The sequence below is a fragment of the Carassius gibelio genome, chromosome B7 (assembly GCF_023724105.1).
Source record: "Carassius gibelio isolate Cgi1373 ecotype wild population from Czech Republic chromosome B7, carGib1.2-hapl.c, whole genome shotgun sequence".
Taxonomy (NCBI): domain Eukaryota; kingdom Metazoa; phylum Chordata; class Actinopteri; order Cypriniformes; family Cyprinidae; genus Carassius; species Carassius gibelio.
Window position 1 is genome coordinate 6,974,516 of NC_068402.1, and position 26,296 is coordinate 7,000,811.

At 36.3% G+C, this 26,296-nt stretch overlaps 1 protein-coding gene across 1 annotated transcript in view; it reads right to left on the minus strand.

Annotated features, from left to right (window-relative positions):
- Positions 1-24,159, minus strand: part of LOC127961026 (protein arginine N-methyltransferase 3-like) — a 53,605-nt gene extending 29,446 nt beyond the window's left edge. Inside the window, 5 exon segments of the mRNA XM_052559948.1 lie at positions 15,690-15,789; positions 19,882-20,003; positions 20,533-20,598; positions 22,448-22,592; positions 24,006-24,159. Of these exon segments, the coding sequence (XP_052415908.1) occupies positions 15,690-15,789; positions 19,882-20,003; positions 20,533-20,598; positions 22,448-22,592; positions 24,006-24,028 (456 nt within the window). The 5' untranslated portion in view covers positions 24,029-24,159.
- Positions 24,160-26,296: the final 2,137 nt, after the last annotated feature.

Below are 26,296 nucleotides of genomic sequence, written 5' to 3' on the forward strand. Positions count from 1 at the left end.
CAATTTCACAGGCGGCTGCCTCCACTGCAGTGTGAGAGAGAGACAGAGAGCGAGACAAAGAGAGAGAAGAGTGTGTGGGGGGGGGGTAAGGGGGGATGTTGTGTGTGAGTGACGTGACATTCAGCCGAGTATGGTGACCCATACTCAGAATTCGTGCTCTGCATTTAAACCATCCAAAGTGCACACACACAGCAGTGAACACACAATGTGAACACACACCTGGAGCAGTGGGCAGCCATTTATGCTGTGGCGCCTGGGGAGCAGTTGGGGGTTCAGTGCCTTGCTCAAGGGCACCTAAGTCATGGTATTACCGGCCCGAGATTCGAACCCACAACCCTAGGGTTAGGAGTCAAACTCTCTAACCACCAGGCCACGACTCCCCACACTACCATTCAAAATATTAGGGCAAGATTTTTTTTATAAATTGATACTTTTATTCAACAAAGAATACATTAAATTATTAAAATGACAGTATTTAAAAATACTTTTTTTCTATTTCTTTCTGTTGAACTTTCGGTTACACTTTATTTCGATAGTCCACTTTAGACATTCTACTGACCATAAGTAACTTTGTAACTACAAGTCAACTACATATCAACTAAATCTCAGAAATTTCAGACGGGGTCTTCTAGTCTGAAAACAGATCTGTGGACCGTTATTTCATCTAAGAGGACCTTGGCTAAATGGTCCTGATGTCACCATCATCAGGTCCCTGAGGGCAGCCCCACCCTGAGGAAAGGATAACACCTCAGTATATGGTGCCCATTCCTCCTCAGTGCCCTCATGGAGGCTCATTGATACACCTGCCACTCTCTGTGCTTCAGGGCTCAGTGAGCTCCGACGAGCAAAATTCCCAGCTGCCACCTGGCAACAGTAACATGGGAGAGAACAAGAAGTAGATACGCTCTTGAGGAAGGGGGTCATAGAAAGTGTTCCTTATCTCACAAGGATGTCCGGGTTCTACTGACGTTACTTCATCTTTTCGAAAAAAGGGGTTGTGTCCGATCTTAGATCTCCATCTTTTAAACCCCACTATTAAACGGCTTCAGTTCCATTGCTTCAGTTCAGTAAAGAGAACCACTTATTTAGGTATGGTGTAGGATTCTACCACGATGCAGAGACATTTGTGTCCTGCTAGAATTGAGTCAATCCTCATGACAGTCAAGAATGTAAGAGAAGACCAGTCACTCACTGTCAAACAGTTTCAGAGGCTGTTGAGTTTGATGGCAGCAGCATCCAACGTGATTTTTTTTGGCATGCTGTGCAAAGGACCATTGTAATGATGGCTCAGGACCAAGGGATTTTCCCCCAATGGGAATCCGCTTTGCATGATCAAGGTCACATGGTGATGCTTACGTCCCTTGCAAATGTGGAAGAATTTTATTTGGCACATCAACTACCTGGAGATGCTGGCCATGTTTCAAGCATTGACACACTTCCTTCCAGACCTGGAGACATCATGTGCTTGTCCACACAGAAAACACATCGGTGGTCTCCTGCATCAAGTGGCTGGAGGGTCTGCATTCAGAAATACCCTGGAAATGGATCTATTTGCATCACAGGAAACAACACACTGTCTGCTCTGGTTCTCCCTCACACTTCCAGCTCCACTGGCACTGGATGCCATGGTGCAGATGTGGCTGAGGCTTTGACTGTATGCTTTTCCCCCAATCGTTCTGCTTGACCCATTCTGAGGCTGAGGCCAGTACAGCGCACTAAGGTGCCCTCGTGTGACCTGGCTCCTTTGAACACATAGATGAAGTTTCAGTCAAGTTTCTCACACTCAAGACTATCTTTCTCCTTGCTATTTCCTCACTTAAAAGGATCTGGGATCTTCAGACACTTTCTGTTTCTGGGTTTGCTCCAGGCATGGTTAGGGCATTCCTTTACCCGAGGTTCGGGTATGTCCTTAAGGTACCCACTTCTTCGCCAGGGCCCATAGCTCTTCAGGATTTCTGTCCTCCTCCATTCTAGGAAGTAGGCCAAGAAAAGTTTAATCTGCTCTGTCCAGTTAGAGCACTGGATGCTTACATACAGAGCTACCGGGTGGCATAAGGCAGATCAGCAGTTTATTTGCCAAAGAAAGGATCTCCAGCGACGAAGCAGACTAAGAGTAGTTGGGTGGTCAAGGTCATCTTACTAGCCTATGAGTCCTCTGGCATCCCATCACCTATTGGGGTCAGAGCACACTTGACCAGGAGTATGGCAATCTCCAAGGCGTTCAACTTGAGTGTGGCATTGAAGGACATTTGTGCTGCAGCGCGCTGGTCCTCTCCACAGACTTTTGTCCACTTCTATAACCTAGACCTGGAATCTACCCCAGGTTCCCAAGTTCTCTCTTCATGATGTGAACAGGAGATACACACACAGGCAGGTATTTGGTAGTATGCTGCAGTGTATTCTTATTCCCAAAACTATTCTCAATGCAGCTTGAGTTCCTGACGTGCTTCAGAATGCGGTGACACAGGAGCGTTTCCAAAGTGATTTCGGAAGACCAGAAGAATTACTCTGGAAATTTACATTTAAATAATAAAAATAGAAAATGCTAATTTGTTTTATCTAATTCCAAACTACAAGAATAAGTTGCTATATGTAACTGTATTAAAGCTGTAAGGGAAAATATTTTTGATTACACTTTAATTTAAGGTGTCCTTGTTATGGTCTAATTATACAGTATATTTAAGTACTGAGTAATATTAATTAACTACATGCATATGTTAATATCAATCAACTATATATGTTAAGGTTAGATTTTGGCTTACTTGCATGTAACTTGCATGTAATTTTGCATAATTTATTGTTATTATAATAACAAGTACATGCAACTTGTAACAAGAACACTTTATACAGTACCCGTATAGCATTAGTACTTGCTTTACCACTACTCATTAAATAAAAGTAGCTTGTAAATGGAAAAGCTACAATGTTTTGAATACAGATTCTATTATAGCATTGAAAATAGTGAAGATTTTCTGCTTTTAGCTAGTAGCACCCCAACACTGCTCTGCAATCCTAAAATGAAGTAATTTTTCTTTTCTCCCACCAAGCATTTAAACATTTATTAGTAAGGAAAGAATTAATCTGTGCAATCACCAGCCTTTTTCATGGTGCTTTGATCCATTGTTTCCCATTATTGTTTCCTGAAAAATAGCCTAAACACTTTTTCTGAAACACATTTTTTAAAGAAATACTTTTATAAGCTGGCATCCCACAACTTCTAGTCCAACAAGAAAAGTGTGCACAACTAGGTAAATCCCACAGAGAGAAGATCCAATAACACACACTGGTGGTAAAAAGAGTCATTGCGACATTAATGGCTGAATGTGGCCAAAATGCAGATCGATTCATTAAGCCATGTGGAGCTGGGGCAGAAATACATGAATGCAACTAATAAAGTGCTAATTAAAATTGGACAGCAGCATTCATGCACATTAAACAAATCACCCCATAAACACACACAAATACATGAATGCTACTTTTTTCCATTTAGATTTGGAACAGAGAATTCTATATGATATGTAGTATAATTACGGTTCACATAACAATAAATTAAATGTGAGGACTCAGATGGCTTGTGCAAAAAAGGCGATTCTCAAAAAAAAAAAAGACAAACAATCAAATGTTGAAACACAGGTCAATTAAGTCAAGAGTCTGTTTTAGATCATGCTGCTGTAATCTGTTTCTTGTGAACATCAGAGAATAGTGTTTGTCTGGCCCAGAGTGGCCATCTCTGCTCCATAAACACCTGGCATCAGCACGATTCAACGTCTGCCAACGTCATGAGCATTCAATAAACAATCCTCTCAATTAAAGTACAACAACATCAATCCAACTCCCAGGGGCTGTGTAATCTAGCTCGCACTCACTCAATCCCACAAATCCAAAGCAAAACACTTAACACATAAATGGTTCAAACTACGCAGTATAATGAATTTAATGTCTGAATACCCAACTAATCACTTAATAGTGTAATATACAGTAAATAAATACAAATGGCTTAATAATTACTCCTGCTGTTTTTAATCTTTACAAAACAATGGGACAGATGAGGAGAGACATTACAGGAAATAATGTAACCATATCACTTAATCAAATATAGATAAAATATTTTATATTTTAATATGTTAATTAGATTTATTTTTTTTATTTTTTTAAAAAACCTTATCATCAGTTAGAACAATGTTGTTTTGCTGCTTTAATATTTTTGTGGAAACTTTGATACTTTTTTAGGACTGTTTTATCAATAGAAACTACTTTTTTAGCTTTAATCCCATAAAAAATTTTCTTATTAAATGGCACTGTCCCTTAAAGATCATGCTAGAGTAAGGACAGGAAATCTGTGTGCATTCAGCAGAAAATAATCAGTTAACATCACTGCTTGATACATGCATCATGTATAACATGAAAATAATAATAAAGGCTGAATTCCACTATTTGTGAATTAGTACCAAAGTGTGCAATAATTAAAAAAAAAGGTTTCTTCCTCTTCATCTAAAGAAAAAAAGTAAAGGCAAACATAAAGATGCACTGTGTGTGGGCAACCATTAAAAGACATTAAGAAAAATGACCGTAACATTACACAAAACGCTATTGTTAATAAAGCATAGTTTGTGAAATAAATCAAAACTCTAGGGGGAAAACTGTTTGCTCTGTGTGGATCAAGTGTGAAAGAGCCTGATTAGCATATGAATACAGACGAGTAGTAAATGTATCATATTGTACAGGCATATTCAAATGAGGCAAGCCCCATGTTTCCATGATTCATTTTAGAGGGACAATAGATGCTTGAAAGCTTCATTGTCGGTCGGTGACAGATCCAGGTAAGCACTGTGGGAAACACAAGTTAAAAATATCATGGTGCAACAAAGAAGAAAATGGAAACCATGATGGAGTCTAAAGCCGCGTCCGAAATTGCATACTTCCATACTATATAGTAGGCGAAAAACAGTATGCGAAGCAAGTAGTATGTCCGAATTCTCAGTATTCGAAAAACAGTAGGCGAGATGTACCCGGATGGCCTACTACTTCCGGCCGAATTCCGTAGTATGCATAGGATGGACACTTCTCTATCCCATGAGGCACCGGGAGAGGGCTCGTCATACTCATATTCGAAAATAACGGAAAATCATGACGCCGCTGTTTTGAAGTGTAAGTACCTTATGGATAAACGCTGTTCATTGTGGTTAAAGTGTACTTGTTTAACATAATCCAAGTAAACGACTGATTTGTTAAAGCTTTACACACTGTAAACTGATGAGACTGTTTTGTAAATTGAGTTTAAAAATATGTTTAATAATCATTTTCGATCAGAGGCTGTGCCTTAGCTTGTTAAGGCTGCTTTCTACAGACGGCTCGTTAAGTAATTTAATGATATAAAATTACAAAATTTTAAGTAATTGAAACGAGTTAATTTACATTTTACTAGTGTTGATATTTTGATTAAAAAAAATGTTGGTTAACTTACAAGGCATAAATCATCAGTAATGTGTAATGTGTAAATCCTGTTCTGATGTTACAGAGACTGATGAACACACTCTTGTTCTCATCCACTGATGAAACTCTATTCACTGGAAAGCATAATTCAGTAAGTATATAAATTAAAATTAATCTTAACTACACACACTCTTTACATGTATTTATGTTAGGATCATCACTGATTTATGCTGTTTTTTTATATTATAATATGAATTTCCAGGTATTTCCAGTTGCTATTTTGTCAGTTGCAAAGTACTTAATAGCAAATAACTTTTGAAGCAGTTGTGTGCACTGATTTTGTAGCAGTTTCCAGTTGTTGTTTTTTTTAACATCTGAAGAATGTTGTCTTGAGAATGGGTGCCACACTTTAGAGAAATACCCATACAAATTATTCTCTTTATGTATTTATTTATTTATTTTTCATTTCTACATGGATAAGAGCACAAAGCTTCAGACAAAACCATATTAACATTTTCATAAAGTAGTATAATAGAGCTTAAAGCAACAGCAAAAGGGAATTTCTTAAGACGTTTCTATAATAATGTCAGGAAAATAAACTTCAGCAGCTTCATTTCAGTAACTGTAGATGAGGACTTTAAATTTGGGTATCAAAAATGAGTGAAAAAAAAGTGGAATTAAAAAATATAACCCAGGGATAAAGTAATACATATTTTAAAATTAAACTTGTAAATATGTTGGTATGATATGTTATGTGATATGTTTCTAGATTTTCAAATTGTAAAATTTTCATTTTCAACTGTAATATGAATTCCCAGTTATGAGTGTAATATATTTATGTGTATATATAAATACACACATGTTTAAATTTAAATACTTGTGTATTTATACATATTTATGTGATTTTATAGTATTTATATTTCTTAAATAACTAATATATGTATATCTTGATTTGACAGTCTTAAAATGACCTTCACAACTTACACAAGCTTAAACAATAGCACTATGAGAACATGGACGGATTCACAGAGTCTTAACCTGTTCGACTGTCCTACAGGTAATCTGCTCTTGAAGAGCTGCACACGGTCGTCTGCTGTGACACAGCTGTGGTCCGTTTGTCCCGCACATGCTCTCCTGTGCTGACTTCTGTGTTTTGGGGTTCCAGTGTATCATCCTCATGATCCTCCACAACTTCTGGATCAGCAATGTCCGCATTCAGAAGACGGAGGTTGTAGAGCACTGCACAGCATGCAACAACATCTGCACAAAGCATAACTCACTTCCAGGGCCTTGAAGAAGAAGAAGATGGAGCACAGCTGGTCTTCATCATCTGAAGGCTCTCTCAACAATGTTCTGTGCACGAGCATCATTGGTATTGAATCAAAGCTGTGCAGGATTGTGTTCAGACTCTCTGTCTGCTGTGATGAGGCAGATGAACACTCACACAAGGACACACACACCATCTCCCAGGATGTGTTTTCCTGCAGGTGGATAGGCCTCCAGTGTTCTTCAGCACCCTGGCATCATACACAGACCCGGGATACTCAACAAAGATATCAAGGTACTTACCATGGTGGTGACCTGCAGCTGAACAGAATGAAACCACTTCCTGTTGAAATAACATTGGGCTTCACTTGCTGGAGGTTCAGTTTGTATGTGACAGCAATCTATTGTTCCAGCTACCAGAAGAAAAGCTGTGGTGGAGAAGGCAATCAGCCTCCTCAAAATCCCCATGACAGACCTGCTCATTCTGTGCACAATGTTATGCAGTTATTGGATGTCAAAGCCCAGTGACAGCAGCCTGTATGATGCTCTTCACAGTCTGTAAATATGTAGTTTTTGTTTTTTAGAATAAAATTTCAATAGGTTACACATTTTTTTGCTGATATATCTATATCTAACTATATATATTTATATATGTGTGTATATTGTCTATAATGTATATATTATGTATGTATTTATGTATATATTGTGATGTGTGTATTTATGTGTATACATGTGTGTGTGTGTGTGTGTGTGTATTTGCCTAAGCATTCATTCAAGTTTATTAATTTATGTTCGTTTTGTGTAATTTTATTTGTATTTATTAATTACAATAAATTACTTTATATCCTTACATAAAATCAGTCTGTCATTCTGTTCACAGCTGTAGCTGCTGTTATTCTGAGGTAGAAAATTAAAAGCTATTTTAGTAAAGGATTTACAAGCTGTCAACGAAGGCATGATCTGCGAACAGCTGACCGACGCCTGCTTTGAATTGTTAATTCAAACGACATAAAAACGCAGACGAAAGCGGTAAGAAAAACGAAAAACATCACCGATGTTCGCTCAGTAGATTGGGCTCTTTAAATTTACGCGCTGTTGTGACGACGTATGTCACGTGACAATGTCAACATGGCGGATGTAGTACGTCCGAATTCCATTCATACTACCCACATTCATACTATATAGAACGTACTTTTCTAACGGTCGAGTAGTACGTTCAAATTCAAATGTAGTACCCAGTACGCAGTATTCGATTTCGGACGCAGCTTAGATCTGGGAATATCAGGAAACGAACAATCCATTTGCTAAAAGAGCGAGTTTCCTTCCAATTGACCTCAACACAACATTAATATCTCTGTGCTTAATTCATATTGTTTAAACAACAAGTGTACCTGACTACTTCAGAGTGTGTGTGTGTGTGTATGTTTGTTGGTTTGTTTGTGTGTGTGTGTGTGTGTGTGTGTGGCAGGCAGCTGTAGGCAGTGAATGGATGTAAGTGATTGCAGCTGTCCTCTTTTGCGACAGGTAAGACTGCCATCGAGAGATAATGAGGCCCAAGATGGGATCTGCCATTAATTCAACTTGACCATCACCACACACAGCAGCTCATCGCTTCCCAAATGTGCTAAATATCAAAACATACTTCAAATCGAGCTCAAGTTGAAAGTTCAACCCGCTATGTTAATTTCGAAGGACCAAATCAGATTAATGGGGACATATAGGTGCTGGTCATATAATTAGAATATCATCAAAAAGTAGATTTATTTCACTAATTCCATTCAAAAAGTGAAACATGTATATTATATTCATTCATTACACACAGACTGACATATTTCTTTTAATTTTGATGATTATAGCTGCCAAATTCAGTATCTCAGAAAATTAGGCTTAAAGGCTTAAAACTTTTTTAGAAATCTTGGCCAACTTAAAAGTATAAAAATGAAAAGTATGAGCATGTACAGTACTCAATACTTAGTTGGGGCTCCTTTTGCCTGAATTACTGCACCAATGCGGTGTGGCATAGAGTCGATCAGTCTGTGGCACTGCTCAGGTGTTATGAGAGCCCAGGTTACTCTGACTCTGAGTGGCCTTCAGCTCTTCTGCATTCTTGGGTCTGGTATATCGCATCTTCCTCTTCCCAATACCCCATAGATTTTCAGGCGAGTTTGCTGGCCAGTTAAGAACAGGGATACCATGGTCCTTAAACCAGGTACTGATAGCTTTGGCATTGTGTTCAGGGGCCAAGTCCTGTTGGAAAATGAAATCTGCATCTCCATAAAGTTGGTAAGCAGCAGGAAGCATGAAGTGCTCTAAAACTTCCTGGTATATGGCTGTGTTGACCTTAGACCTCAGAAAACACAGTGGACCAACACCAGCAGATGACATGGCACCAGAAACCATCACTGACTGTGGAAACTTTACACGTGGATTATGTGCCTCTCCTCTCTTCCTCCAGACTCTGGGACCCTGATATCTAAAGGAAATGCTAAATTTACTTTCATCAGAGAACATAACTTTGGACCACTCAGCAGCAGTCCAGTCCTTTTTGAAGTGAGACTCTTCCGACGCTGTCTGTTGTTCAAGAGTGGCTTGACACCAGGAATGCGACAGCTGAAACCCATGTCTTGCATTCATCTGTGTGTAGTGGTTCTTGAAGCACTGACTCCAGCTGCAGTCCACTCTTTGTGAATATCCCCCACATTTTTGAATGGGTTTTGTTTCAAAATCTTCTCCAGGGTGCGGTTTTCCCTATTGATTGTATACTTTTTTTCTACCACATCTTTCCTTCCCTTTGCCTCTCTATTAATGTGCTTGGACACCGAGCTCTGTGAACAGCCAGCCTCTTTTGCAATGACCTTTTGTGTCTTGCCCTCCTTGTGCAAGGTGTCAATGGTCGACTTTTGGACCACTGTCAAGTCAGCAGTCTTCGCCATGATTGTGTAGCCTACAGAACTAGACTGAGAGACCATTTAAAGTCTTTGCAGGTGTTTTGAGTTAATTAGCTGATTAGAGTGTGGTACCAGGTGTCTTCAATATTGAACCTTTTCACAATATTAAAATTTTCTGAGATACTGAATTTGGGATTTTCTTTTGTTGTCAGTTATAAATATCAAAATTTAAAAAAATAAACATTTGAAATATATAAGTCTTGTGTTTAATGAATGAATATAATATACAAGTTTCACTTTTTGAATAGAATAAATATTTATTATGAAATAAATAAACTGTGAGCTCCAAATTTGTTAATCAATGGTAAATGCCTGTTTATGCCATCTGTTCGTATTATTCGCATTAACTTGTTTTTAAAATAATGGTGATTCATGTAAAAAATATTCAAATAGCATTGTATCCCACTGTCTTTCATTGTATGAACAAAAAAACTAACTTTTATTTTTTTCCCATTTCTGCCACTGAATATATGAAAAAAGGTAATTTACATCTCACAACTATTTATTTTATTTTTTTCAGAATTGTGAGATTTACCTCACAATTGCAAGTTATAAAGTCCAGTTCTGAGAAGAAAAGAATACTGATATGTTCTCAGAATTGCGAGTTTATATCACACAATTCTGAAAAAGTCAGAATTGCGAGATGTAAAGTCAAAATTGCTAGAAAAAAAGTCAGAATTGTGGAGATAAAATACAAAAACTGCAATTACCATTTCAATTTTTTATTCAGTGGCGGAAACAGGGCTCCCATACTTATTTTCCTCTGAGGAAAGAAAGAATAATGGTCTGGAATAACATGAAGGTGAGTAAATGAAAACAGAATTTTCATTTTTGACCAGGGTTTGTATTAATCATTACCATGACTTCCACATGACTTCTTACAGGGACAATCCTCCTGGAGCAGTCTGTGGTTAAGTGCCTTCCTCAAGGGCGCAGTGGTGATAGCTCAAAGCTTGCCCCCTGAGAGGTTAAAACCTACAACCTTTAGTTCTCCAGCCCTGATCTTTAACCAATAGGCTTATGCCAGAAAATTCAGAGCATCTACACAAGACCTTTTTCTGCATCACTATATGCCCAATGTAAAGTGATCAATAACCTGCTAAAGAATCAAATAATTGTAAGAAGTGTTAAAATATCTCAGTGTCATCCACCTTTTTTTTTTCTTTTTACTTGTGATGAACATGATGAAATTGGCTAAATCTAAATTCATTAAATCTTCAAGCAGAGTAGAGGTTGTACAAATGTTTTGAAGTAACAAATTCAAATTTATTGCTACTATCAGTGCCCTAGAGTAATTTATCTTTTCAGTAGATATTTACCTCTAAATATCCAAAAAGAACCATTGATTATGTGAGAAGACCTGTTGTTTATTTGAAATGAATATTTGAAGGAAAAAAAAAAGGATTGGTTAGAAGACAAAGCCTTGAAAAGGCATAGTTTGCCCCAAAATAACTATTTAACACATTCACTAAAAGTGAACAGCAAACTATCACTATCAAGCCATATATGAGTGAGGAAATGAAAAAATAAACATTGACATGAAGTTTAGTTTAAGTTTTTCTACTTCTACTCGTGTTTCTTTTTCATATACTTAATTTTTATTAATTTTATTTCCATTTGAATTTTTCAATTTCAACATCAGATGAGAAATATTACTTTGGCAACTAATTAAAATTTATTTTTTGTTTTCAATCAACGTACTTTACATGTTTGTTTTTTTTCATATTTTAGTCAACGATAACGACACTGCTTGAAATATAGTGAAGAAGTCATGGACTATTTCTATGATGCTTTTAATGGTGCTATTTTAGAGTCAGACAGCCCTGGTTCCCATTAAGGTTCACTGAAAAAAAAAAAAAAAAAGAACAATTATGAAAAAATAATTTATTCCACAGAATAGAAAAAATAATATGGGGTTGGAATTAGAAATAACGACAGATTTGTAGTTTTTGGGTAAACTATCCCTCAAAGGCCATATACACCAGCAGACAATCGTAAAGCAGATATTTTTAACTGTTTTATTAAATTATTTCAAGAGCTGCAAAACATCCGGTCCAGCATCCTCACGCTTCTTAGGTGTAACCCCGCCAGAAGTGAAAGCCATAGCATATGATGTGATGGATCATCCTGTGACAAGCTTTATTTAGCCTTCTCCTAATTCACTTCTCCTCTCTTCCACCTAGCCAGTGGCAGAAACCATCCCTCTCTTTCTTTTTGCCCCTCTAATCTAATCCAGTCTGTTTGTTTTGCTGGGTGTTAAAGTACAGATCAATTGTGTGAGTTATGAAATGACATTACAGCGGCTCAGACCCGTCTCTCCCTGCCAGATGACATCTCGTCCTTCTGAAAATTACCCCCTCTGATTTATCGATTCATTCTGGCTCTCGTTCTTGCACTTACAAGTACACATCCAAACTCAAGCCATCTGAAAAGTAGAACAGCCAACCTCCTGGGAGAAACTTTTCCGAAAGTTTCTTCGGACTATAGATGCACCAATGCGAGTTTACAAGACACTATGGCATTCATTAACTAACATTTAATTCATGGTAATTGACACTCTGTTTGATGATGAATAAAGGCAAGCATGTGAAAGCAAAAGATGCTAACTTGATTGCGCATGACACTGTCACATTCAATACTGCAAGCACACATGCATTCTCAGTATTGCCATAGAGGCGTCAGCATCTTTATGGTTACAATTATTTATGATCAGCTTCCTCTTTCCGGTTATGGCGAAGCAACAGTTTAAAGAAAATCTCACTGACTTGTTGAATGTTTAAAATCAGCTACCTTAAACACACATGTGGTACACATCTGGGGGGGGAAATAGCTCCTTTGCAGGGTTTTTACAGTTAACTTAAAAAAAAGTTCCTTAAATAAAAAATTATATATATATAAAAAAAAAAAACATGTTTTCACAAATGTTCAAGGCAAAATTTTACATTATCATTTAACAACATAAAAAAAGAAAAGAAAATACAAACAAAATAAATTATAAAAACGACAAAATTACTAAGATGTTAAAAAATAAAAAAAATATATTAAAAAACGAATTCAAAATATTAATAAAAAAGAATATAATATATAATATATTTTTATTAATATTTTTATTAGTATATATATATATATATTATATATATATATATATATATATATATATATATATATATATATATATATATATATATATTATATATATATATATATATATATATATATATATACACATACATACATACATACATATACATATATATATACATACATACATACATATACATATATACACATATATATATATATATATATATATATATATATATATATATATATATATATATAAACTTTTAAAACAACACTAAAAAAAAACACAAAATAATTCCTTAATAGCCAGGTGCTAAATTCAAAACATAATTCTAAGAAAGTACAAGTAAGTTGTATAAACCATTATAAACTAATATATATATATATATATATAGAAAGTTTAACACTATTATTAAGGCGAGGTCAGAAGTTTTTTTTTTCCCTCAAATTTCGCATTTTCACTGCAAAAATCAACAATTTCATAAAATTGAAAATTTTTGTAAAAACAAAAAATATTAGAGTGCATTTTACAAGAAAACACAATTCACTTTTTCTACTTCAAAATTTTATGTTTAATAAATTAACATTTATTTGTGAAATGTACTCCTTTACAATTTCTGAGTGAAAACTGGTTCCAACTAAATCCTTGACCAGTTTTTTCAATGCTCATCTTGTTCTTTACTTTTACGGTCTGTTCTGGAAGCTTTCATGGATCAAAGTACAGCAATACTTTGCTCACGACCATTTGACCCGATTCAGCATCAAATCATTTTGGAAGCACTTCAAAGTTAGATATCGGAGCTTGTGGAGCAGGGTGACTGCATCTTTCTGTGGACATATGTCTCCTACAGCTCTGTGTAATAAGGTAATTGTACAACTATTGTTCCATAACATCTTGAAAAATGATTTTCAGAAAGCGGCTGTACGCTCCCCTGCTTTCACAAGGAAAGGTGGCAATGCACAAACAATTCAGACGTTTTGGGAATAAAACGGATGACATTGCACAGATGATGAAGGGCAGGATTTTTACACCATTTAGCAAGCCAGAGTTGTAATCATAAAATAATGTGCTCCAGTGACCCAAATCTCAGGTTACTTTGTCAGAGGCTTTGCACACACACATTCAGGTACACATCACACGTACACACTGGAAAATCATGCACATGCTCGCCACTGCCTCAGGCACTGAGTTTGTTGAATTATTGCCCTAACATGCAAACATAAGGGGATGAAATATAAAACATTTATTATTTCACAATTAGCCTGCAAGCAATAAAAAAAACTCAGTGACGGCAGAAAATCGCATGCAGGTCAAATTCGCATGGGAATTCCTGGAAGTTTCCAAATTTAGAGAAAATTCTCCAATGTCCTTTTTTTTTGAGCCTGTGGCTAGGTGGCTCGAGTTATGACCTACTTTTCCCCTTTCCTACTGGACTACAAATTAAGGGAACTTAAACAAAGAGAGCAGTGCAATACAAGCTTTTATCGCCTTCCTCGTGGTCAAACCCATAATACCAGTTTCTCTGAATTGCTAGGATAGAAATCAAAGCAATTATCCACTAGATGCCATGCATTACAGTCATTTTAACATTATTTTAAAGGGAGCCAGGCACAGAATGAAACGTCTTCATTATTCAAGCAGCAGTAATAGCAAGCAATACGACAAAAGACATAATTCTTATAAATAATTTATCAACAAAGAATAATCACAATAAACAATTATTCAGCCAAGGAATAATAAGCAGTATATACCGGTAACTAATATGCTGACTATTGCATTGGCTATTTTACAATGGATTAGAAATGTTCGGTCAGATTTAAAGGGTTCAATTCACCCAAAAATGAAAATGTTTCTTTCTTCAGTTTCTTTCTTCAGTGGAATGTAAAAGAAGGTAGTTGAGAAACAGTTGATGTTCGACAAAAGAATGAAAGTCACACATGGTTGAAACAACATGAGATTGAGTAAATGATGACAGGTTTTTCAATTTTGACAAAAATTTTCAATTTTGGGTGAACTATGCTTTTAAGACTCTGAACTATATGGTTTAAGATTTAATATTATTCCTATTGACAGCACACTTTAGAGTTCAAAAGCACCTATGAGGTTGTTTGCATTAGTGGATATATGTCAGTTTAGAATGGTTTTATGCTTGTAAAGGGTGCTTAAACTGTGAATATTTCTCTCCTCATTCAGATGAGACGACTTTTTCCACTGAAGAAAGCAAAATTATGGATAAAGGACTTGTAATTGTTTTAAGTAAAAAACATCTTATTGATGGATTTGTTTAGTACAAACAGCTTTTTTTTGCTTCACACTGATTACTTGTGGATTAATGTGATGTTTTTATCAGCTGTTTAGGCTCTCATTCTGACGGCACCCATTCACTGCATAGGATCCATTGGTGAGCAAGTGATGTAATGCTATATTTCTCCAAATCTGTTACGATGAGAAAACTAAATCATTTACATAATGGATTGCCTGAGGGTGAATACATTTTCAGAAAAATTTCATTTTCGGGTGACCTATTCCTTTAACATGTGTCTCTTAAAGTTTTGCTTCTCATTCTCATCATCAGTCACGTTCAAATAAATGAGGAGTGATGCCTGGCTTCTAAAATGAGCATGAAAGTTACCCCATTACGGATTACGCCTGCAATGTATCAATCAACAACACCTCTCAGCTTTTTCATTTTCCAATACCAGGTTTTGAAAAGGGAAATGACTGGACAGAAAAAAAGACGCTGACACATACAAATCCTTTATGTCTAATTTTGGGTCCAACCCAACTATAACTGTTGCAAATGCAGTCTTTTATAGGCAAAGCTAGCCATTTTTCTTCAATGAGCAGTGCAATCCATTGCAAAAAAAAATGTTGTATAATGATTTTTTTTTTCTCTATGGAAAGCATATTAATATATACAAACTGAAAAAATGCACAAAAAGCTAACATCCACTCACCATCCACTCTGAAATGATGATGTCCACTTTTTCCACAGGAAGGTCAATTTCTTCTATTCTGCCCTTGATCAACGTGACGGTGTCTTCAAGTTTATTTGATCTACAGAGAGCAAAAATAAAATTATCTAACACTTCGAGTAGATGTATGCATATTCATTATATTAACTAAATTTAATTTAATGAATACATTATAAATTGTCCATTTTTTTTTGCAAGTTGCAAGTGGTCCAATGAACAAAATAAAATAAAATAATGTTTGGAAAATCAATAAATTATAAAATGCATGTTACTAGTTTGAACACCTAATGTTAATTATGCTAATTTGGCCCGGGAGTCAATCTCCACAAAGACGACTGCTAATTAATCCAAATTACACTCACCAGGACAACAACACTAACGCTCCCAATTTAACAGCACCTCCTCCCATGACCTTTTGCACTAAGGGTCAACAAACTAGCGTTCACCTGAGTGTTTGTGTAAGTGTGTAAATGTGCATGAATACCCCCCATCCCCCCTTATTTAAACGATCGCTCCCATTTTGACCGGTAACCCTGAGCATCAATCTCTCTAAATACTCCATTATCATGACAGCTAATGTTAGTAGGGACAGAGTCATTACTCAAGGCTTCGGAGCGCATTTCTGCCCAGCCGATCCTTATCTCTGCACCTTCGCGCTATCACACTCTCCCAGAATCCCATTGTAGCGCTCCCTCTATACGCCCCTCCTTCAATGGACTGTCTTGAGCTAGGAAACACTAATCTCATTACTGGGTTAATTTAGAGGACAATGTCAGCTACAGGGGGAGAAAGAGGAGTAGGAGGGGGGATTTGGGATGCTTAAATACTTCCCTTTGCTAGATGGTACTTGGTTTAGGGAATATGATCCAAGTATATTGATCCTCAGGGACTAATGATTGGATTTAAACTGTAAAGTGATGGTGGCAGAATGGATTATCCACCAAATCACCATCATGACTGGTGTTAAACGGTGTAATCTAGGGAATAAGTACCTCAATAGTAGAGATCACATGGGGATTATCTGGATTTTTGTTGTAAAATTCTCCTTAAACATTAATAAAGACACTAAAAGGGGCAAAAATCCAGAGAAACATTTCACACAATACAAGTGCAACACAACTAGCCTAGGTTTTTGTAAAATATGGTTTTAATTTGAGTATAGATTATTCTTAATTTAGAATGACTTCTAAATCTCAGACAAACATAATACTGTATGCATTTATCAAGGAACATTATTGTTTTTGCCCATTAATTATCCTTACGTTCTTAAAAAAAGACTGTGGATCTCAAATATTTCGTATATATTACTTATCCTAAAATAATTTATCATTAAGTCCAAGATCAAATTGTGTAATGCACCTGCATTATAGAAACAGTGCATATTAAATATCTAAGAATTATTATTATTGATTCATCCCTCACTTTATACACATAATAAGTACATAAATACATGGGGCGGGATCTACTGTAAAAAAAATAATAAAACATACTAATTATGATTTACTGATTAAATGTTTTGTTATTTCCCTCATTTTTAGTCACTGTAATAACTAAGTGCTTAATTATTCATGTAAATACTACTTTTCCATCCACTGTACATGCATTTCTGTCAAAGTTTTTATTTAATTCCTTATATATATATATTTTTTTTTTTATGTGTATATATAGTGTATAAAGCTAAAAACTCAATTGAGATACTTAATTCTCGCCTCTATGAAGCTGCATAAAGCATCATGCATGTCAGACCACCTCTTCTGTAAAACCCATACACACTCAGGTGGCATCTAGGAGGCCTCGGCCCAACAGCCGCCCAGCGAGCTGTAAAATTAAACTTCATTTTCCTTTCATCCTCCTGCCTGCTTCCGCTCCTCAGACTTACATAATAACAATAACCATAATCAAAAAAATCTCCCAGAGAAACCACATGCGGTGAACACATCTCAGCTCCAACAAATAAAACTATATTCCTGCTTCTGGATGAAATGGAAGTGCACTCGGAGGTGATACATGAGGTAATTTTAATGGGCAGACGGGTCGTAAAGGAAGCAAATAGGGCAAGCTGGAGTTCATTTGTATGTTTAGCGTGTGTGTGAGACACAGGGCCGGGATGGAAGCAGGGGAGATTGGAAGTCAACTGGGTGGAGGTAAATGACAGGCCTTTAGGAACGTGACTGCAGTCCGTAAACACATTGAAGTCAAGCATGGAGACAAATAAAAAGAGGGCTAGTTTTGGGAAGAGATTGTAAGGTAATAAAGCTTGGTAATAAAACACCCCCACAGCATGATGCTGCCACCTCCATGCTTCACTGGTGGGACTGTACTGGACAGTTGTGTTTTTTAGCAAACTCAATGTGGGCTTTCTTGTGTCTTGCACTGAGGAGATGCTTCCGTCGGGCCGCTCTGCCATAAAGCCCCGACTGGTGAAGGGCTGCAGTGATTGTTGACTTTCTACAACTTTCTCCTGACTGCATTTCTGGAGCTCAGCCACAGTGATCTTTGGGTTCTTCTTTACCTCTCTCACCAAGGCTCTTCTCCCCCGATAGCTCAGTTTGGACGGACGGACAGCTCTAGGAAGGGTCTGGTTGTCCCAAACGTCTTCGATTTAAGGATTAAGGAGGCCACTGTGCTCTTAGGAACCTTAAGTGCAGCAGAAATGTTTTTGTTACCTTGGCTATATCTGTGCCTTGCCACAGATCTGTCTCTGAGCTCTTCAGGCAGTTCCTTTGACCTCATGATTCTCATCTGCTCTGACACACACTGTGAGCTGTAAGGTCTTATATAGACAAGTGTGTGGCTTTCCTAATCAAGTCCAATTAGTATAATCAAACACAGCTGGACTCAAATTAAAGTGTAGAACCATCTCAAAGATGATCAGAAGAAATGGACAGCACCTGAGTTGAATATACGAGTGTCACAGCAAAGGGTCTGAATACTTAGGACCATGTGATATATCAGTTTTTCTTTTTTTTAATAAATCTACAAAAATTCAATTCTGTGTTTTTCTGTCAATATGGGGTGCTGTGTGTACATTAATTAGGAAAAAAAATGAAAAAATGATTTTAGCAAATGGCTGCAATATAACAAAGAGTGTGTGTATACATATATAGTGAAAGTGAAGTGACATGCAGCCAAGTATGGTGACCCATACTCAGAATTTGTGCTCTGCATTTAACCCATCCGAAGTGCACACACACAGAGCAGTGAACACACACACACTGTGAACACACACCCGGAGCAGTGGGCAGCCATTTATGTTGCGGCGCCCGGGGAGCAGTTGGGGGTTCAATGCCTAGCTCAAGGGCACCTAAGTCGTGGTATTGAGGATGGAGAGAGAACTGTACATGCACTCCCCCCACCTACAATTCCTGCCAGCCCCGAGACTCAAACTCACAACCCTTTGATTGTGAGTCCGATTCTCTAACCACTAGGCCACGACTTCCCCACAAAGTTGTGGGAAGTGTAATATATACAGATAGAAAACGCTTTTATTATTTTTTTTGTGTTTTGTATTCTGTTATGCTGTTATTGCTGCTGCAAATTCCACTGATTTATCACAAATGTAATGTTATCTAGTTGGCTAACGTACATCAAACATGTTGAAATTGCAAAACCGACTTGAGACGGTCATGAATGCCTCATTAAGAATGTGCTGAAAACTACACAACATCAGTTTCAGCAAAAATCAGCAAATGCATCATATGCCACTGTTGTTACAAATGTTGGAGTAAAAATATAAAAATGCATAAAAATTAAAAAAAATTAAAAAAAAATTTAAAAAAAGAATGAATGAATGAATGAATTGAATAAAAATGTTCACGCAAATGTAATTGTGGTCAGACCAGTAAAATTGTTGATAAATACCAGAAGAAAAAAAGAAAAAAGAAAAACTCTTACTGTACAGGTTAAAGAAGCTGGATTGATGGGAAGAAGTGACTCAAAGTGGATGAAGTTGGGGGAAAAATAATGCAGAAAACACTTTGGAAGCCATAAAAGGACTTCACATTGAGAGAGGAGATGTTCAGAAAACACCAGAGGAACACAAGATGGTTTATTTTCCAAAAGGAGCAATATTACACCTTGTTTTTACTAAAAACAAGTAAATGCCTCCCAAGAGGCCCTTTCTCATTCACTCAAGACGAGGCTGTTTATTACTTGAGCTGCAGTGTTGACTCACCTGACGATGTCCATGGCCTGGTAAATGATCTCAGATTGGTCGACAGCAATGACCTTCCTGGCTCCTGCTTTGGCGGCGAACATGGAGAGGATTCCCGTACCACATCCCACGTCAAGCACCACCTGCAGGTTAAAGAAGCAGAAGCACTGCATAACCTTTCCGCGCTCTGCCAGCTTGTCTGTGCCATCTTAAGCGTACAGATGTGTAATAATGGCACCCAAGGCATTTATCATGCTGACAGGGTCTAACCCTTATTTGCCAAAGTCCACTGGCTGGACCACGATGGCCGAGATAAGCCTCTCCTCGTCTACCCCCACTTCACCTTTTTCATTCCAGCTTAGCGTGTCACCTCGGGATCCATGTTCAACCACGGCCGGCTAAAGCTGATCTAGCCAATGTCAGCGCAAAATTAATGGTTTGTATATGAGCTGTGGTGTATGTTGTGTGTGAGCGCTGAAACACCATTATCCTGTTATCAGCCCACTGCAGTTGACACATAAGAAACACCCCTTTAAAAAAAAAAATACTGCAGCTTGGTGTAATGCGAGGGTTTTTTTATATCATCCCCCTCTCAACGCAATCATTACTCTGTTGTAGCTTTTAACACTTAAAAATGCCAAAGTGGCTGGGCTTCAAGAAGCCCATACTCACCTTGCCCTTGAAGACGTCCATGTTGCGGTACATGGAGTCTCGATAGCTCTCAGTACGCACCTTGTCCTGTCGAAAAAAAAAGAGACGAAACAAAGTCCTAAGTAATGACACAGCGTCACCATTCTACTTTCCATTAAGAAGACAGAACGCACCCATCCAAGTGCGAGAGGAATCGCTGAACACGATCCAATCCTTCAGAGCAAAAATTTCATTTTAACGCCTTATCCACAGTTAAAGCTGACAGTTAAGGAGCACGCTGGAAATCAAATTAACAATCGTTAAACAGCATGAAATAAAAATCTCATTTTTAACAGTCAGGATTGAATTAGAAAGCAATTTAAAGGATGTGTGACTGGTAATGATTTTTTTTTTCTTCTTTTTTGAGGGGAGGAGAATGGTGTGCTTGGGAATGGAGATGAAAAAAAAACTGACCCTGACACTTCTTGCTTTGCCAGCAGAATTTCATCCAGAAATGGCTAATTAACCTGCCAATCAGATGAAGTACCACCCAGAACAAACATGATGCCGGCAGCTATTGACAATCCAGACCAGAGCCATTACAATTATATTGGTTTAAACCAGGACATTTTAAAATAAAAATAATAACTTGAATAAATAAATAAATAATTAAATAATTAATGCCTATTTTTGTGTTACATTCAGCTTGAAAGTTTATGATATTTTTCTGGAACTTTTTGTTCAAACTAAAGGACAAAAGTTTGTGTTTTATTTTCTTTTTTACATTTTTGAAATAAGGCTGCATTTATTTGATAAAAAATACAACAAAAATAATATTGTGTAGTATTATTACAATTTAAAATATTTTTTTGTTCTACTCTAATATATTCTAAAATGTAATGTATTCCTGTAATGGCAAATCTTAATTCAGCAGCTAATAGTCCTTCAGAAATAACTGTAATATGGAGATTTTGCTGCTGATTAACATGTGAAAACCATGATGCACTACCACTTAAATGTGTGGGGTAAAGAAAGAAAGAAAAATAACTGATAAAAAGTAACAGTAAAAACATTTATAATGTTACAAAAGATTTCTATCTCAATTAGAGAATCTTAAAAAATTTATTAAAAACCGTTTTCAACAATGATCATAAGAACCATTATTAATAATTCAATATCAATAATAACTAATAATACTATAATAGGATAATAACGGAGCACTAAATCAGCTTATTGGATTGATTTTTCAGCATTTCTGTTTATTCAGTAGGATCTGATTTGAATCTTATGTGATAAATCCATTAAAAATGCTTTCAAATTATGGCAAAAATTCAATTAGCATAGCATTCAAGGAGGATTTGATGTTCTGAAAACCAAAAGTATTTAACATTTGTGTTTTTTTTTTTTTTTTTTTTACAATTCAATTTATTTGAGTGCCTCTTCTGATGCAGAAAAAACAGAGGACAGAAAAGTTCACTTAACTTTGCTCATATGGAAAGTTTTGCATTAGTTAAAGGGTTAAAAATCGTGACATTGGACTCATGACGGTAAACGGCATCATTTTACGGTGGACAGTAAAATGCGTCAGCGCTTGCGTTGGACCATACAGCTCGCCTCTGCTCTGCAGAGTTTCAACTCTGACGCAAACCGCCGTTTAATGCAAGTTGGAGGAGGCACCAATCACTGGCAATCTCCAGAACATACTGCAGTGTGAGAGCTGATGATCCAAACGCTCCTTACTTGAACCTCTCTTACTGCAGTTACAACACTCAAACAATGACATCCTAATAATAAATCTGGAAAATTGCAATGTGGGAGAACAAATAATGGCAAATATTGCTGCATAGAGCGAACCACTGCATCTTTTTTGAAGTAGTTTGCACAAAGGGGGAGTTGTTTGTGACCTTCTTCTTAAGCAAATAAGGCCGCAGATATATGTTAGAGGGGACAGACCTACCTTCAGCATCTCCTCATGGATGCTGTAATGCCCATAAGAGCTAAAGTAGGCCTCATCTTCATCTTCTCTCAACTCGGCAATGGCCCCTGAGCATGAAGGGCCACGACTTGTGTCTGCGTTCAGCACTAGACCTTGTGCCAACAATCTGGGGCAATGCAAATAACACACACATATATATATATTTATAATAAGACAGAGGAAGGCTTGGTCAGTCCACCAGCACACGTGCACGTGCATGTGAGCGCTTGCTCAAAATCTTAACCACTGCAGTGGAATTTTACCCCATCTCTAACTTCTATTGCCCCGCCTCTTTTTTTGCACCTCTAGCCACAGTAAGTGTGTGTGAAACTGAATTCTATGCTGCACCCTGCTGGACCAACTTAAATATTACACATCTATTGGAGTTGCACATTTAAACTCAGAGTGAGCCATTCTTTCAAATTAGTCAAGACTGAAGGTAAGGTCCCTTTATATATATTTAGTTTTTTTTTTTTTAAATGTGGATAGTGCCATTATTGTAATTGCTTGGTTAGATAAGTTTAAACAATGGTAAATTTGGTTCCAGCATAAACTAAGATGTAAACTAAAAAAAAAAGGTATTGCAACCAATTTACTACATATTGAATTAACTGCCACTGAACAGAAACTCGATTTGGTATTTTTCATCAGCCTTTGAATTTTGAACTAATTTTCAAGCATCTCTGTGAGAAACTGTGACATATTGTAACACCAATTAATACTGTAGGTAAATAATTTGGTCTTCAGTCTGGAAAAACAATGGAGAATGTGTGTGCAGTAATGCTCTCTTATTAAAAGTCTGTGGGAAAATTCACATATGCAGTCCACAGAGCTTGCATTTACAGTTGTATTTAAAGGAACAGTTCACCCCAAAATTTAAATTCTGCATTTATTCAAACCTTTCTTTTCACAAAAGAAAAAATTCTGCACTAAACCCCATTGACTGTCACTGTATGGACCAAAAAAATCTAAATATCTTCTTTTGTGTTCTGGCATAATGATTTTTCAGTTGGTTTTTGGATAAACTATCCCTTTAACCCATTTTTTTAAATTATTATTATTATTATTATTATTATTATTATTATTATTTCCTTTATTTCACTGCTGGCAATATGGGTTTTTAATAAAAACTCAATTTCATGTCACGTGACATTTTTTTAATCTGTGATACATGAAAAGTGAAAAAAGAATTTGTGGCAAAAAAGGAAAACTTCAACACCCATAATGCACTGGGTTCCATCTGATTATCCACAATTAGGAATACAAAAATCCCTGGAACTGTCAAAATTCAGCTGGAGACATGTTTTTTGAACATCATACTATCAGGTAAGGCATGTTTAAGATGGCATAAGCTACACTGTGTTATTATTGCAATCAAACTAAAGATGAGTGATTGAACAAAAGGGACTACAGTTGCATTACTGTTATTCAACAAGTTGAATAATGCTTATTTGCTTATACTATGAGAGGAAAAAAAGAAAAGAAAGCTGAACCACAGTGATTCAATGCATATGAAGAGTGAGGTTGAGGTTATACTGACTTGAGTTTGTGCAGATCGTCCATAGCCCGGGTCAGAGCTTCCTCGGCTCTCTGAGCTCTGTCTTCAGCCTGTGTGGCTCTCTGAAGCAGAAGAGACACCTGATCACCAGCCGCAGGGATCACAGTCACAGCTGTGGCCTCGCTCAACTCTTCAACATCTAACAAAGTGCAAGCCAGTAGCACAATGCGTTTCAAACATGTTTACCACATTCAAACGTTATAAAGTAAGTATGTTTTTTTTTATATATTTTTATGAACCTGTTCTGCAATGATGCATTAAACTGATCAAAAGTGACAGTAAAAAAAAATAAGGAAAGATTTTTATTTCAAATAAATTATGTTATGAATTTTCTATTTTTCAAATAATCCTGTCAAAAAAAAAAGAAAAGAAATCACTGTTTACACAGAATTTCAGCCGCACAATATTGATCACAATAAGAAATGGTTCTTGAGCAGCAAACCAAAACCTGTTTAAAGTGAGACGCATATACTTGAGTACAAAACAAACCCTTTGATCTTAAAAAAAAAAATCAGTTCAGCCAAAAATTATAATTTTGAGGTTTTCCCATTTTTTTCAGAATAAAGATTTGGAGAAATGAAGTAGAGATACACCTGGACTCATGTACAAATTAAGGCTTTAGTTTTGCATGTCATCCTTTTTCTGTACAGTTCTAACACACAAAACCAAAGCCTTACTCAGCTTTTAAATAAATAAATAATTTCAGACCAGGGTTATTTACTCTAAACTAAAAGTATGAAATAGTTTAAGTTTAAAATGATTTAAAAAAAAATTGTTAATGGAAAAAAACTGAAATACTTAACCCAATAAAAACATTGTTGAATAAAATATGTTTAAGTTGAAGCACTAAAATTACTAAGTGGAAATAAAAACTCAAATTGTAATAAAAACATACACTATAAATTAAACAACTTAAAATGAAAACTAAAAAAAAAAAATACATGAACAAATCTACGACAGTATAAAAACAAAAATAAAATTGAATTGGCTCATATATCCATCCTTGTGAGATCAAAATGAGTTTGTATTTGTCTAAATCAAAATGAGTTTGTATTCCTCTGCATTTTTCTTCTTCTAGCTTCACCGCACTATTGTTGCATTTAATCTAAATTAAATTGAAATGTTAAAATGTTTCTCTTGGGGTTATACATCTCACATTTCACTAATAGCATGTAGAAAAAGATAATAAGATATCCAAAGCACATTAAATTTCACATATTGTAATAGTTCCCTCTAGTAGCCAACAAGAAAGCACATTATTTAAGTTTGAAAATAACATGCTACATTTTCTCAAATACAGGTATGCAGACATGAAATTATATTGCTGTCTCCAGTGAGATGTCTTTCAGTTTTCTTTTAGGAAGCATCACCGTGAATGATTTCTGCTGAATGTTACCTGTCACAGAGTAAACACGGGACTGTGATGTGTTCAGGTCCCTCCTCCATCGACTGCCATTGTTCCTCATCACTGTCAGACAACTCGGGTGCATCATCACCTACATCACAAGATACAATGGCAAATTTCATAACTAATAAACACCTTCTAAACAACTGGTGACTGACAAAAAATAAAATTTATACTATTAAATACGCCATTTAAAAAATGCCGAACTGCAGTACGTTTTCTGTTAGATTACAATACACTATCCAACTCTGTAGAATAACGCAGTTTAATCGCATCATAGGTTGAAACAAATATATGCATCATTTCATACACTCACGTGTACCTGTGTACGCTTCCATGTTGTAGTCTCTAAAGTTCGCGTTTTTCTCATCCGGGTCATTCTTATTTTGGCGTACTTCGCTTTCGTCGCCATGTGAGGTCGCTGTTTCTTTATTAATCGCAGTAACCGAGAGGCATGTGACGTTTAATACGTCATTGTTTATTTTTGTTTCCATTATGTATATTGTATTTGTGAATCTTAACAAAACATTATTCTAGAATAACGCACTAGACCTACCTACTATAGTCAAGACTTTGGACACACTATAATTATTGAAAGGCTTACAGTAATACTACATTTGTATTGTATGGCTAGTGTGTGAATTAGTATTGTCACTTTTCTGTGGGGGATTTTTTTTTTCTTTCTTTTTTTTTACAAAGTTAAATTTAAACTGAATTTTTAAAGTATAAGTTAGATAAGAAAGAAAGCAAGAGTCAAGCACATAAGTAAACTCTCCCCCATTAACAATTTGAACATAACATAATATATACCATATAAAAAAATTATATTTTGAATGCAGTTGAACTGTATAGCTGCTGAACAGCTTCT